The sequence below is a fragment of the Python bivittatus genome, unplaced genomic scaffold (genome assembly GCF_059951505.1).
Source record: "Python bivittatus isolate LINGU-HERP-01145 unplaced genomic scaffold, Pbiv_v1 ctg000410_np1212, whole genome shotgun sequence".
Lineage (NCBI taxonomy): Eukaryota > Metazoa > Chordata > Lepidosauria > Squamata > Pythonidae > Python > Python bivittatus.
In genome coordinates, this window is record NW_028277067.1 from 4,031,387 (window position 1) to 4,045,869 (window position 14,483).

The following is a 14,483-nucleotide window of genomic DNA, read 5'->3' on the forward strand; positions in this document are numbered from 1 at the left end:
TATTGCTGGAGGCAGAAAGAAAGTAGTACCTGTACAGGTTGGAATTTGCTGCACATTGTTCAACATGAAGACTTGCACAATGGACAGGGAAGTTGCCTGGCTGTGTCCATCCCCTTTCAACTGAAGAGAATGCCCTGTGGTTGTGTTCCTGACAACAGCATTTTAAGACTTAATTGTGGGGAGGGAGGTAATTTGTTACCCATCTTAATCCCACCACCACGCTTCAAAGATAACTGCAGCACCTGTTTTGGTTAATCATGCTACAAAAAGGGGGTTCAAGGCAGCTTCGGGTTCCTGGACATCTTTGCAGCACAGGAATCATTTTTTGTCTTCCTTGGTCCTGCCATACTCTTGAATGAGCCTGCTTCCTACATGTTTCTCCTGCATGTTGCTATCCCATTGGAACTTTCTGCTATGGGAACAGAAACAGCCTTGGAAGCTGAAGGAGAACCAATAATTGTACCTTGGCTTTTGATCTGTGCCATAGTTCTGATGCAGCAAGGCAAGCTTAAGAATGTACTCCAGGATAAGTCAAGATCATCACTGACCACAGCTGAGAAACTGACTGGCACCACCTGGGGAGATTGTTAGAATAAATAGACATTAAATCAAATTAAGGAGCTGGCAGACAATGCTTACTGATGTTTATTTTCTGATAACATGTTCAGGCCAGCTTTTAATTCTGCAGTCACTAACCACTTCTACAGTAATCAACTGTATCAAGAATGGGACAAGCCACTTAGTTTTCCCATTCTTCCCTCCAAGTAAACACGTCTCAGTGGTTGTATGTAACACAAAGGGGAGGGCTTCTTCCCAGAACCTTGCAATAATGACAGTATTGTCAACATTCCAGAACCACAGCTAAAAACATTTGGTATGTCTGTGTGGGTGGTGAGGGAATTCACATTTCTCCTATTTAGAGTGCTGACAGATACACTGGCTGTGCTTATGAGCATTGCAGACCCAGCCCATCTTAGTTATGTTTCAGCGTGTCACGTGAGCTTAGAAAACTGGGTTGACTAAACCAGACAAACACTATTTTAGCATCCATACATTTTCTCATAAGCCATTAATTGCATATGGCTGAAGGAAGAATGGGGAATTGCTCAAGACCAATTGATAAGCCAATGGTGGATGCATGAAACTCAATAGGTTTGCTGCCAAGGATATTTAAGAGAGCCTTACCCCAGCCCAGCATTTCCCAGTACTAGATTATGTAAATCTTTTGAGGAACTCTACATAGGCCAGGGCAGCAATGTAGCACCTGTGGTCACCATGTCATATCCGACTTCCCCATGCATGGTGTCTTTGGCTGTTAAAATAAATTCAACTCATACTAGGGACCATCTTCTGTACTTTTGAGGACCACAGGTTGGGAATCTTTTGGTCTTAGCCAACGTACACCACTAGCTCTCAAACCCAGGACTGAAATTTCCATGTCCCAGCAGTAGTGCTCTGCTTACTCAGAGGGGAGAAGTCATTAAAACATTTAAGAGCAGAGGAAGTCATACAGAAGTGAAAAGGGATGTTTTGTACCATGTCCCAAATAATCCACCATCAGATTCTGATTTTGCCATCTGGAAATATGAACTATACAAGCAACAAAAAGTTAGATACATTTAAAATAACATCTTCCTTATCAACTACATACTTCACATCTTCACACATCTTATTTACATATTCCATTCACTTATTCTCTTTTACCTTCTAATATATTAATAATGCTGTTCTATGCTTTTCTTGGCATTCCTGTCTTGCCGGAGGTTCCATCTACTAGCCTCATGTGCCAGAACTCTTGTATTTGAGCCCGCTCAGAATTTTAACAGCTAAAAGGAGGTGGTGACAAGGAAGGTCGTATTTCAGCTTGCTGAAACAAAGCTATTAAAGGCTTAACGATTTACTGCTGATATTGAAACGTTGTATGATCTACATGCACGTAATAGCCTAACCATGAATTAAAGCACAATTCTCACGCTCACATATGACAAAACAAATCATATTAGAACTTATTTAGGGCCTGGTTTACCCAACATACTGGCACAAGAGCTGAGTTTACATAATACACTGAAGCAAACTCCAAATTAGCCTAGTCTACCATGTTTTGCAAACCCAACCATTGAGACAAAGTTTCCTGTCTTTGTTCGTACAATAAATTATATTCATGGGCTAATCTGATGAAACAGCCTGTCACAGTGAAAGCCAAAATCAGAAACACTCAATGTTTTATTCAGGAAGCAAATGCACTCCTCTAATCATGGGAGTTCTCACTAGGTAAGATTATTAAAGATTATTATGTAAGACCTTAAACTAGGGATGGATTTTTTTTTGTTTTGTTCCAGGGGCCACATGGTGGTGTGTGTATCATTTTTGGGTCCTATGGACTACAAGGAACAAGGTTTTATCATCACTGAACTGGGCTGGATGACCATTCCCTGATTTTTGAAATAACTTACCCATCATGCTATTTCCTTTTGGGGTAAGGAAGCATAGAAAAGTATTAAGAAAAATTAAGCAAAAGAAATTAAATGCCGGAAATAAAGTAGGGTATTCTCATTAAATCTGATCTGCACCAATACTATTCACTATACCTTTATATCCATTCAAACTATTGGTAGCTCTACTGTGTTCATACATCAATTCCACCATTGTGTTTTGTTCTTTAAATTTCTCATCTGTCTTTTTTTTTTTTTTTAGGATCTCATTCTGATTTCAGACAATAACAGCAGAAAATCATGCTCTTCAGTGTTGTTCCTGAATTCTGACAGCATGTTCAGAAGATCTCTGAGGTCTAAAAAGCAATGGCTTGGGTTTTTTAATAAAACATAAGGGTACCTGATGGGCATCCAAGGGAAGAAAAACTCAACAGGAAGATGTTATCAACAGTCAAATAATGTATACTGTGGTTTTGCTAAAAAAAAAAAAAAGGTGACTTTATTCAAGAAATAAAAGCCCAGCTTCTCCCCCTCCACAAATATGTAAGCAACAGGCACATAAGTTAACAGCACAGAAGGGGCAAGACTATCAATGGCTAAAGGTGCTACATAAGGTATCTGGCATCAAAGCAAACCTTGGCCTGCTATTCTCAGTTCTCCTTCAGTGTAGCAAATATTGAACCAGAGGGTGGGAACCCAAGCAGAGTCTAATTCATTTTCATCCATGCTACTCAGTATGAAGATTTCAGAGTTCAAGCTGTCCATGGTGATGTGAAGGGAAGAGCTGGGAAAATCCTGAGTGTTCAAAACCAGTGTTTCTATTCAAAGCTGTCAAAGTCCAGCGTAGGATTGCAACTTCAGCCAGCTATATTCATCATGCACAGGAAAAATCAGGTGAAGAAAGAACAAGCACGCAGGCCAACAGACACTTTGAGAATTAAGACAGGGATGGAAACATCTGCTGTCTACTGCAACGTTTACTCTCTGAAGGCCTACCAAAAATAATAATAGTAATGAAGCAGTGGGAATGGCAATGCTAGGCTGTTTCCTCCCCTTTCTTACTTTTTCCTTCTGTAGCTGGCCAATGATCCCAACACTCCAGGATCATACTATGCAATTGGTTTTAACTTAAGATGTGCTGGAGCTTTGCCTCTTCAAATGACACCCAAAAGTTATAGCATCCAATCTTGACAGTACCTAAAGAGGAGAGTGTGTGTAGCTAAGAGGCTTAAATCCCCAAATTGTCCATCAGGAAAAAACAGGAAGACAGGAGACCAGAAGCTAGCTAAAAGGCACTGGAATTTGCCTGATGAGTGAGAAGTCCTATAAGGAAAGCAAGCAAGAGATTTATTGGTTATGTGATCTTCTCAACCTTGATTAATATTATTCACAGCTGGATCCACATTTATTTAACCCAGTTCACAAACTGGGTTTTCCTTTTTTGTATCTATCAGAATCTGTCCTTTCTCTTGCCATCAGCGTTTCTTTGGTCCATCTGGAGGCTATCATCCAAGGCTCTGCCTATAGACTTCATAGACTGCTTAACTGCCGTTCCTGGTTCATTTTCTGGAAGAAGGTCTTGCCAAATTCATACGTGCTGATCATAATAGCGCAGGCTGGAGCCACCTTGATAACACGAGGCAGAAAACCTACAGGGATTTTGGCAGGAAAGTGCAGGGGAGGGAGAAAGAGAACAAGTAAATATGTCTTGCAAAGTGCAGAGCTATCCTGCCTTTTTGCTGATATAGTAAGCTGAAGCTTCAGGTTCTAGTTGATTGGTGCTTCCCCCCTCACCACTCTTCCTGATCTACATGGGTAAAGGGAATTCTATAGTGCCAATTGTCTAGTCTGGCAACGACAGCTGAAGAGAAGCAAACCAATGTTTATCTTCTTCTAAATTCAGTTGTCAGACCCCACTGACATCACACAAACCACATTAACGCTGTCAAAAGCAAGAAGCAAAACAACAATGTTTTGGTTATTATAGAAGTGTTTAGGAGTACAAGGTTATAGGCAGCCATAATTTCCACCGCTATCAAACCCATCTTGCCCAAAGGTTAAAGTAAAGATTTTAACTAGAAGCTCTCAGCATAAAAGTAGATAACAGTAACTTCACCTGTAAAGAGCCCGCGGGTGCCAGATTCTGCCCGAATCTTTTGCATAAGTAGCCAAGTTGATGAGGATTTGGAAGTGGTAACTGAGCAAGAAGAAAAGAACAAGTTATTTAAAATCTATCTCCCAATTATTTCACTTCAAACAAGCTGATAATAAAAATTCCCATACTGGCAATAATTTATGTATCAATGGCCATTTCCAGTACACTGATTCAATCCTATGTAATCCAATGTAAGAAGGAATTCTACTGGATTGAATAGGACATATATCCAGTAAGCTTGCAAAGCGCTGTTACAAAAGAGGTGATGGAAAAGGTTTGAGACTTCCCCACCCAATGTTTCCTTTTGTCAGGAATTTTATGTCACAAATCAGACCACAGCTTGTTCTCTGCAATGATCTGCGCCTCCCTGGAGATACAGCTGGCCCCAACACTGTTGGCCTTCAGGAAGACAGTAAAAATCTGGCTTTTTCCTCAGGCTTTGGAACCAGGATGAATGGAGTTTCCCTGGACAGGGATGTGAGTGTGAGTTCCTGGTTCCCCATTAATGGTCTGGATTTTAATTGAAACTATTTATTTTGTTTTGTTTCTTTGATGAATTGTATGCTGCCCAGAGTTGCAACATTCAAATTGGGAGGTCATATACATTCTTAAACATTCAAATGATTAAATAAATAGCCATACCGATTCTTATATTACATTTTCATATTTGCAAGCCCATGTTCATATATGAGTTCTACTTGTTAGGCTAATGGGCACGTACATGTGAGTACATATGTGTGTGTAGGGGGGGCTATACCAGAGAACTGTTTTCTTTTGGAAAAGTCTGTCCTCTCTACCAATGCTCCCTACACAGTGTGTATTGTAATTTGATAGCATTAATCATGCAACTATCCCCTCAAATTACAAAAAAGGGTATCTATATGGGGCATGTATAGAAGGACATCTTTCTTTCCAACTCACCAAATAGTTGCTGGAATGTTTCTCCTACTAGATGCTATGATACATAGTGCAAATACTTTAGGGCAGTGTTTCTCAACCTTGGGAACCAGGAACATACTGGCTGGGGAATTCTGGGTGTTGAAGTCCACATATCTTAAAGTTCCCAGGGTTGAGAAACACTGCTTTAGGGAAACATAACTGGAGTCTGTGAGAGGCATAATTTCAGGCAAACTCTGTGGATTAAGAAACTGTGTACCTTCTGGTCCAGAAATAGTAATCCTTTTGGAAATTACTCACCTGGCCAAGAAGACAACAGTGAAAAATCAAACTCGGGCTCTGATTGGTTCTTACCTGCAGTTTTTCCCATGTGAATAAGAGCATTTGTAAGTTCTTTTGGTTCGAAGCTGATCTTTCTTGCCAGTGAACTAGGACTGCCTCTTTAATTCACCATTCTATCTACTTTCTCTCTTTATTACTTTTAAATTCAATCCTTTTCTGCTCTAACAATTGTAAATTGCTAATACCACTATTAACTCAAACATAGACAAAGGAGCTATCTACCGTTGGACAGCTACCTACTATACTTGGCCCCTGCTTACTTCTTACCTTGGAGTGACTCCATGTTTCCTAGCTCAATCTGTCGCTGGGTCTTTACAACATCAAAGGGCAAAGTTAAGGTAGCAGCCACCTGGAGAACAGGAAGGACCTCCTGTTAGCCACCATCTATACAACATTTACACTGGTTGAAAGAAAATTTTCTGTATTGTATCCATCATCTCAGAGCAATGCTGGCTCTTAACTTGAATATTTCTTCTTATTGCTGGAAGGAGTGTACCTTATTTGCTTTAAAGACACTGTGGAAACTGAGGGCAAAGTATGGCCATTCCAATAAGAAAGGAGAAAGAGGATATGACAAATGATTACTGACAGGATTTGAGTTACTTCTTTCTAAAGCTGATAAAAACCTACAATGTGAAGGACTTTATTAAACAGGCTATGATAGGTTTAGAAACTTTCTTCTCCTGGGGTGCCCAGTTGGAGGACTAGCCTTTTGTGCCCTTACCATAAAGAGATACAGTGATACCTCGGGATACGAACGCCTCTGCTTGCGAATTTTTCGGGTTACGACCAGCTCTGGCCCCAAAATTTTACCTCGGTTTGCGAACTCCGCCTCGGGGTACGAGCCATTTTCCGCCCATGCCACGTGGTCCGCGGCCATTTTCTGCCCGTGCCACGTGGTCCACGGCCATTTTTCCGCCCGTGCCACGTGGTCCGCGGCTGTTTTTCCGGCCCTGCCGCGTGGTCCGCGGCCGTTTTCGCGCCGCGCCGGGCTGTTTTCGCGCCGCGCCGGGCCGTTTTCACGCCGGGCTGCGCCGCGCCGGGCCGTTTTCGCGCCGCGCCGTTTTCACGCCGCGCCGCGCTGCACCCGGCCATTTTCGCGCCGCACCACGCCGCGCCCGGCCGCTTTCCGTGTGGTCCGACGCCAGAACGGATTAACGGTAATTACATTGAACCTTATGGGAAATTGCCTCGGGTTGCGACCAAATTCGGGCGGAGGGCGGAACGGATTAACCGGATTTACATTGAACCCTATGGGGAAATTTGCCTCGGGGTGCGACCAAATTCAGAGGGCGGAACGGATTAACCGGATTTACATTGAACCCTATGGGGAAATTTCCTTCGGGTTACGACCAACTCGGGATACGCCCAGAGTCACGGAACGGATTAAGTTCGTATCCCGAGGTACCACTGTACTGAGTTGTATTCACTTTCACCACCCAGAACGAACAGGTATAACTTTAAAATAAGAGATCATAAGCTTCTATGGTCCATGGATCACTGAGTTTAAATGCAGAAATGTCAGGCCCTAATGCAACCTGATTGTTGTGGAAAGTAATCTTAATAAAGAAGATTAGATCTAGACCCAAATGGCTGAGCTGGTCAGCAGTGGAACCGAAGATACTGCTGATAGGATCCACTAAAATTAAAGATGGATTTCCATCTATAAAAGGCCCCTCAGATGTGGCTAGGCTATTATTCCCACTGGCCTGGGCAACATGGACAATAGTGGGGAACCATAAAACTACAACTTCCAAGAACTCTCTTTATTTATTGTATTAATTGAGCCAGTGGGAATTACAGCACTGCAACATCTAAAGGGCTACAGCTTCTCGTCCACTGTCTCATTATAAGATCCATGTAACACTAGCATCTCCTGGGTCCTGGGTAGATTTCCAAGTTTTCACATTTGCACAAAGATCTGTAAAGCTCCAGCACTCACCATGCCAGAAATGGCTCCAGCTGCAAAACTGATCATGAAAGTGGCTTCATCAAGGGAGAACTGCCTACAGAGCAGAGCTTTCATCAGTTCATAGTTATACCAATACAGAGCTGCGGGGAAGCAAGAGGAAAGAGGAAGGAGAGAGGTTGCAGATATCAGTTCACTACAGTATATTTTTCTCTGCATAATAGAGAAGGTATACTAATTCGTATGGTTTGTAGCTCTCCCAATCCAGCTACATTATGGGTAGTTTTGCTCAGATAGACTAGTCAGCCACACACTACTGGGAAAGCCAGAAATGACTTCCATTGCCCAGACAGGAATGGCACGGAGACCTAGGCACACACCATCTACCACTCTGGAAGATTAACTTCAAAGTGGAAATGGGTGCCTGTGGGTTGTATCATCCCAGCTCCTGTAATGTATTTTTTTTTAAAGTATGCAAATTTCCTTTTTAAAGTCTTCAAAGTGGCAACTGCACAACTTCCTTGGCTAACAACTGAGAAACTGATGAATCTTTTGCTCTAAAACAATGCCCATCTAAGTGTTTCCAGCTCTTTGTTTGTAATGCATTCCAATCTCCTTAAGTCCTTCTTGTTGCTACTGATCCATATCCCCTTCTTGAATCCATACCTGAGAAAGGAACATCTCGTAACACTGTTGGGCCCCAACCCCTCCAAAGAGACATCCATCCATCCTGGGCCACCGCAGACTGGATGCAGACACGCAGTTCCTGGTAGCTCAGCTGACGAGACTGCATTTTTGTTCGGATGAGTTCCAAGGGACTTATCACGGTTACTGCACCCACTATGGAAGAGAGTCCAATCTGGCATGAGAAACCAACTTTTATTGATCAAGGCTACTTTCTTGTGCCTCAAGTCAGGGGCCCGTTAGAATACCAAACTGACAGGCTGGGTTCTTTTACAAAACCACTGGCACAGAAACCAAAATAGCCTTTAGGTGGTTGAACATTATAATATCAGGGAATTCGACAGAAGGTTTAATGAAAGAGTTATCTGGCTCAGCACTAAATCTTCTCACTGCTCAGCAATATCTCCCTGTATCAGATAAGAGTGTTACTGAAAACCAAAACTGATCTCTAAACATCAGGCTCCAAACTGACTGTGAACTGGATAACAAGGATCAACCTGGGAGAACTATTGCACACAGTGTTGGTTGTGGTCATAAAAGGCAACTGATGCCTTAGGGAGGTTCATAGAAATACACTGTTTTACTTAATCCCAGGGGAGTCCTATTACCATCTTTAAACATAGAAACTACACTTAGACATAAATACGATTTTAAGAAGAATATCAAGAAGGAGCTCACTCACATTTCAGATACTTCAAGAATTATTGCAGATATACATGCACACACACACACACAAAATTTTCTACTGAAGACAATCATTCAGTGAAAACTTTCTAACAAGCAGTCATGGTTATGTTTCTAATACAGCTGAATCTGACAGCAACAACATACATCCCCTAGAGAAAAGAATCAGCACATATTTGAGCATAAAGCAAATCACGGACTAGCTGCTGCTAATACTTCATCTCTGCTTGTGTAACATAACATAGCAATATTTCAAATATTCCATCTGTTTCATATATATTACATCAGTATTTAGTATAATACCCCAGTAAGATAAGCTAATATCAACATCATATGGGAGATGGGATGGACAGCTGAGGCTTAGGGCCTAATGAGTCTTAGGCTGAATTGAGATTTGAATGACAGAATGCCTGGTTCACAACTTGTACTTTTGGTCAGCTTTTTAACAGATTCCTAAATTCCTCTAAAGAAGGTTTTGAAACCTATAGACCTTAATGTTGCTGAATCACAATTCCGAGAAGCCCCAGGGGAACATTATGGCTATCCAAAGCATTTCACAAAGCACTTCTCCTCAAATCCTGAAAACAGCCGCATCTTCTAGAAGACTCGTGTGGCTATATTAAAGCCTGGTGGTCTGTTCATGCATATCTGTGCACGAACAACCCTTCTACTGGGACTGCCAGCAAAGTAAAATAGCTGTGCACGCACCCATGTCTGAAGGGCTGCAGATCAGTCTTCAAAGGAATCGTGTAAGTCTTTCAAAGGACCTGGCTGTTTTAAAACTTCAAGGAGGTTTCACTCATGCTACCATAACACACTTCCTTCAAATGCTTTGCACAGCCTTAATGACCATGCAAATCTGAAGGGGCAGTTTCCTTCCCCCAGCTTTAAAGCCCTTTTTACCAAGGCCAACATGTTAATCCATCAAGAATCCCTAGGAAGCGGCAATATGGGTCTATTGTATGTTTTCTAAATGCAAGTCCTGTTAGCACTCATAGGTTCAGTATACATCCCAAACTTAAGCTTATAGGAACTTTAAACTAGAAACATTTTAAAAGTCAATTTTCAAGCAATTCTTTTCTAAATAGCAAATTACTTTCCCCCAAAGGGTCAAACCTCAGAAAGGTTTCACTTGAGGAAAAAAAAAGGTTTGTAGTTTTAAAATATATATGAATTTATTTAAAATAGCAAAGTCTACAGCTCCTGCAAGTACACAAAAATGGACTGAAACTCACATCTGGCAATTGCACCAGCTATCAGTGGGATATAGTGTCCTTGGCTGTTCAACTTAACATGTAAGAAATCACGTAGTTGATCATAAGTAGTGAAGTAGATCACAGTAGCAGGGACAGCCATAACTCTGCAGAAAAGAGAGTGTACACACATGTAGAAGCTCTACTTTGGCAATCCAATCTATTATCAATATCTATCTCATCACATCAAGCTCCAACATTTTGCATCAAGACAAAAAGTGCTGCAGCATTAAGAGAAAGTGATAAAACCTTGGAATTCTGTAGAAACCAATCCCCGGGACTCTGATATTCAAAAGTTTGAGCCGTATAATGCAGTTTGGGCTGCAATCAATTGAATTAGTTTTAGTTTGCCCTAAATCAGGGCCTGTGATCCTTTCCAGATTGAATAAAGAGATGGAACTTCTCAGAAGCAACACAGGAACAGTCTGGGATGCAGGTGCAAATGGAGTTCCGTTTGTCAGCCAGAAGCACCCAGATACAGTACGCCCAATAAACATCCCCTCCTGAGACTGCAGACTCAGAATTTGCATTTCCATGAAGAGCCATGGCCCTTTGTCACAGGTGCAGATCTTCCCTCAATCCTGGAAACAGAAAATGTGAGCTCTCTGAAAGAAGCAAAGGCAGAACTGGTGGAGGGCACCAAAGGAGAAGATACCAGACCAAAGTTGAGAAAAGAGGGGACTAACATCATTTTCCAGAGCTTCAGAGTGAAGTTGGAATTTCCAGGAAAAAGAGAGGGTAAAAGGAAACAGGTGTCTCTGCTTCAAGAAGAGTTAGTAGTTCTATAGAAAGAGGTATATGTTCTACTCAGGATTTGGACTGGACTATTTCTTTTGTGATATAGTGCTAGGTGAAGTCCAATTGTTTATTTTTATTATGCTTCTGTACAAGCTAGTGAACTCTATGCAATTTCAATTTTTCCCCGTTCTTTGGGTTGAGCATATGAATAATATTTACAATGAGTTATGACATAGCAATTTGAACTCCCTATAATCTCTCTTTTGCCTGATAAATTACAGGTAATTTCCTATCCGTAGCAGACCCAGGCCACCTTATACTACGGCTGCATTTCTTTTGCACTTTCACTTTCTGTTTAGTTGCTGGTCCCAATCAGGGCAACTATGTAATTCCTCTGCTATGATCTTGAACATACAGTGGTACCTCGGTTCACGAACTTAATTCGTTCCGCGACTCTGGTTGCGACCCGAATCGGTCGCGACCCGAATCAAATTTTCCCATAAGGTTCAATGTAAATACAGTTAATCCGTTCTGACCCCTCTGAATTTGGTCGCGACCCGATTTTGGTCGCGTCCCGAATCAAATTTCCCCATAAGGTTCAATGTAATTACGGTTAATCTGTTCTGAACCATATGTATTTTTTTTTTAAACCGCAAAAATATGAAACAAAATACAGTATGAAGAGAGAGAACGCTAACCTTGCTCGACGCGACTTCTGGCGTGGAGGACAGGAAGGTGGGTGGGGAGGCGGTTATTGCCTGGAGGGAGAGTCCCCCTCCCTACAGGAAGCCACGACCACGTGTCACGGGAGGGAAAATGGCCGCGGATCCTGTCCGTCAACCGATCCGGCGTTTGCGAACAGAGCTGTTCGTGACCCAAATTGGTCGTGAACAGAAGCGTTCGTGACCCGAGGTACCACTGTATGCATTTACATTTTAGTTTAAAAAGGGATTATATTTGATCTCTTCCTTTTTTGTAATAACATTTTCTTAGGTCTGTCTCTTAAGGGAGGGCTGAAATCCTCTAGCTGCATACCTCTAAGCTAGGTACCCAGGAGGTTGCATAATAGGCATTATTCCCATTTTTGCTTTCATTTTTACCCTTTAATTGCCAGAAAGGCAGTACAGGGTGTGATAGCCCTGTTTCTCTAGGGCAGTGTTTCTCAACGTTGGCAACTTTAAGATGTGTGGACTGGGGAATTCTGGGAGTTGAAGTCCACACATCTTAAAGTTGCCAGGGTTGAGAAACACTGCTCTAGGGGGAGAATGCCAGGTGAAACACTCTTGTAAGATAGTGTTTGGTGGTGAGGAGTTACTTCAGTGTTACCTGAAGAAGGCAAGGCTAGGTGTGAGGACCCAGATGGCTTCTGGATGTGGAGGTTTGAAACTTCTAACCTTCTATTCTACAAACTCAGTTAACTGATTTTTCTGCAGCCAATAACTGGGGGGGGGGGAGTTAATATGGCAATAAAAACAATAGTATTTTAAAGCAGTAATAGTGGCCTATGACCCAAGACTCAGGTAAACTGGAATTTTATTTTAAGCATCTTCAGACTCACAGAGTAGGTGGCAGGCCACTCCACAAAGATCGAATACCCTCGTGCCGTATTATCTTCACAAAAGCATCCTAAAGTGAACCAAGGGGAAGAAAGTACAGTCATGAAGAAAGAAGTTAGCATAAAAAAACCCTCTGAAGTGCTTTGAAACACAGACACATAGTTTTTGCATGTCCACTCCAGTTCTGCCAAACAATGAGCTGAAACAGTGAACTACATTTTCAGTAATCAAGAACTTCATGCAGGTGGGTGAGTGGGCTGGACAAGAAAAAAATATCATTCTTTTTCTGGCATTCCACTGCTTTTCTCTGTTAGCTGCTCCAATGTTGAAAGCAATTTTTAAAATCCACCTTCTGCAAGTCTATTATTTTGCATTTTCATGCTCCCCTCTGTGGCCTGCTTGGAAACAGGCCTCAGTAGGATGATAAAAGAGGTATATAGTATAACTTTTATGAGCTTATTTGCCAGACTATTAAGTAGAATCACCTTTAAACTAGTTGTTCTACTGCACACAAACATATGTAAAGAACTCCAGGGAAGTCTTCTTTCAAGAAGAAGAAAGAAGCAGTTTTGGGAAGAACACTATGAACATGTAGTGCAGGAGAGGTACATAACCCTTTTCTTGTAGAACCTTTACTGCTCCAAACCACAACCTCCAGAATCTATATGTTTTCCATTTCTATTTGGACCTGAGGAAGTGGACAGGGTCCTTAGAACTGTGAGCTCGGCCACCTGCTCTTTAGATCCATGCCCTTCCTGGCTGGCCACAGCCTCTTGGGAGGTGACGTGCAGGTGGATTCTGGTGGTGGTGAATTCATCCCTGAGGGAGTGGGTTGTCCCTCCACCTCTTAAAGAGGTGTTGGTCCACTCCCTCCTCAAGAAGCCATTGCTAGACCCCACCGTACTGGACAATTTTCATCCAGTATCCAACCTCCCCTTTTTAGGGAAGGTTGTTGAGAAGGTAGTCGCATGACAGCTTCAGAGGAGCCTAGATGAAACAGATTATCTGGAGCCCTTGCAGTCAGGATTCAGGCCCAGGACAGAAACAGCACTGATTGTACTTTTGGATGATCTCAGGTGGGAGAGGAATGAGGGTTAGTGCATGCATCCTTCCTCTTCTTGACCTCTCAGCAGCCTTCGATACCATTGACCATGGTATCCTTCTGGATCAGCTTTGGGAGTTGGGAGCAGGCAGCACGGTATTGCACTGGTTCACTTCCTTCCTCCAAGGCCGGTTCCAGTTGGTGTTGATTGAGAGTGAGAGGTCTAGCTCTTGGCCCCTACTATGTGGGGTTCTGCAGGGCTCGGTGCTCTCTCCAGTCCTATTTAACATCTACATGAAGCCACTGGGTGCAATCATCTGCCACCAAGGGGTGAGGTACCATCAGTATGCTGATGATACTCAGTTATATATCTTCATCCCTGATGAGCTAAGTGATGCTGCTGATGTTCTTTCTCAGTGCTTGGAGGCTGCAGGAGTCTGCATGGGGAACAGGCTTCAGCTGAACTCTGGCAAGACTGAGTAGCTTTGGGGTTTGGGCCCTTCTGTTATCTGGGGATTTACCATCTTTGGTGCTGGATAGGGTTGCACTTCTCCAGACAGACCCAGTGAGCAATCTGGGGGTCCTTCTGGACTCACAACTCCTGCTTGAAGAGGAGGTGGCAGTTGTAGCCAGGAGGTTCTTTGCACAGCTTTGTATTGTGCACCAGTTGCACCCTTTCCTGGATCAGGAGGCTCTACTCTCTGTCACTCATGCCCTAATCACCTCCTGAATGGACTACTGTAATGTGATCTACATGGGGCTGCCCTTGAGGAGTATCTGGACGCTGCAGC

General features: G+C 42.6%; 1 protein-coding gene across 6 annotated transcripts in view; it reads right to left on the reverse strand.

The window, feature by feature from the left end:
* Positions 1–627: 627 nt before the first annotated feature.
* Positions 628–14,483, reverse strand: part of SLC25A39 (solute carrier family 25 member 39) — a 36,989-nt gene continuing 23,133 nt past the window's right edge. For all 6 annotated transcript variants that reach the window (XM_088143384.1, XM_007425334.4, XM_025164846.2 and 3 more), the window contains 7 exons: positions 12,653–12,720; positions 10,339–10,463; positions 8,402–8,575; positions 7,769–7,878; positions 6,094–6,175; positions 4,549–4,629; positions 628–4,081 (listed from right to left, as the gene is read on the reverse strand). In XM_088143384.1, coding sequence (XP_087999510.1) covers positions 3,963–4,081; positions 4,549–4,629; positions 6,094–6,175; positions 7,769–7,878; positions 8,402–8,575; positions 10,339–10,463; positions 12,653–12,720 — 759 coding nt within the window. In that variant the 3' untranslated portion in view covers positions 628–3,962. The remainder of the gene's footprint in view (positions 4,082–4,548; positions 4,630–6,093; positions 6,176–7,768; positions 7,879–8,401; positions 8,576–10,338; positions 10,464–12,652; positions 12,721–14,483) is intronic.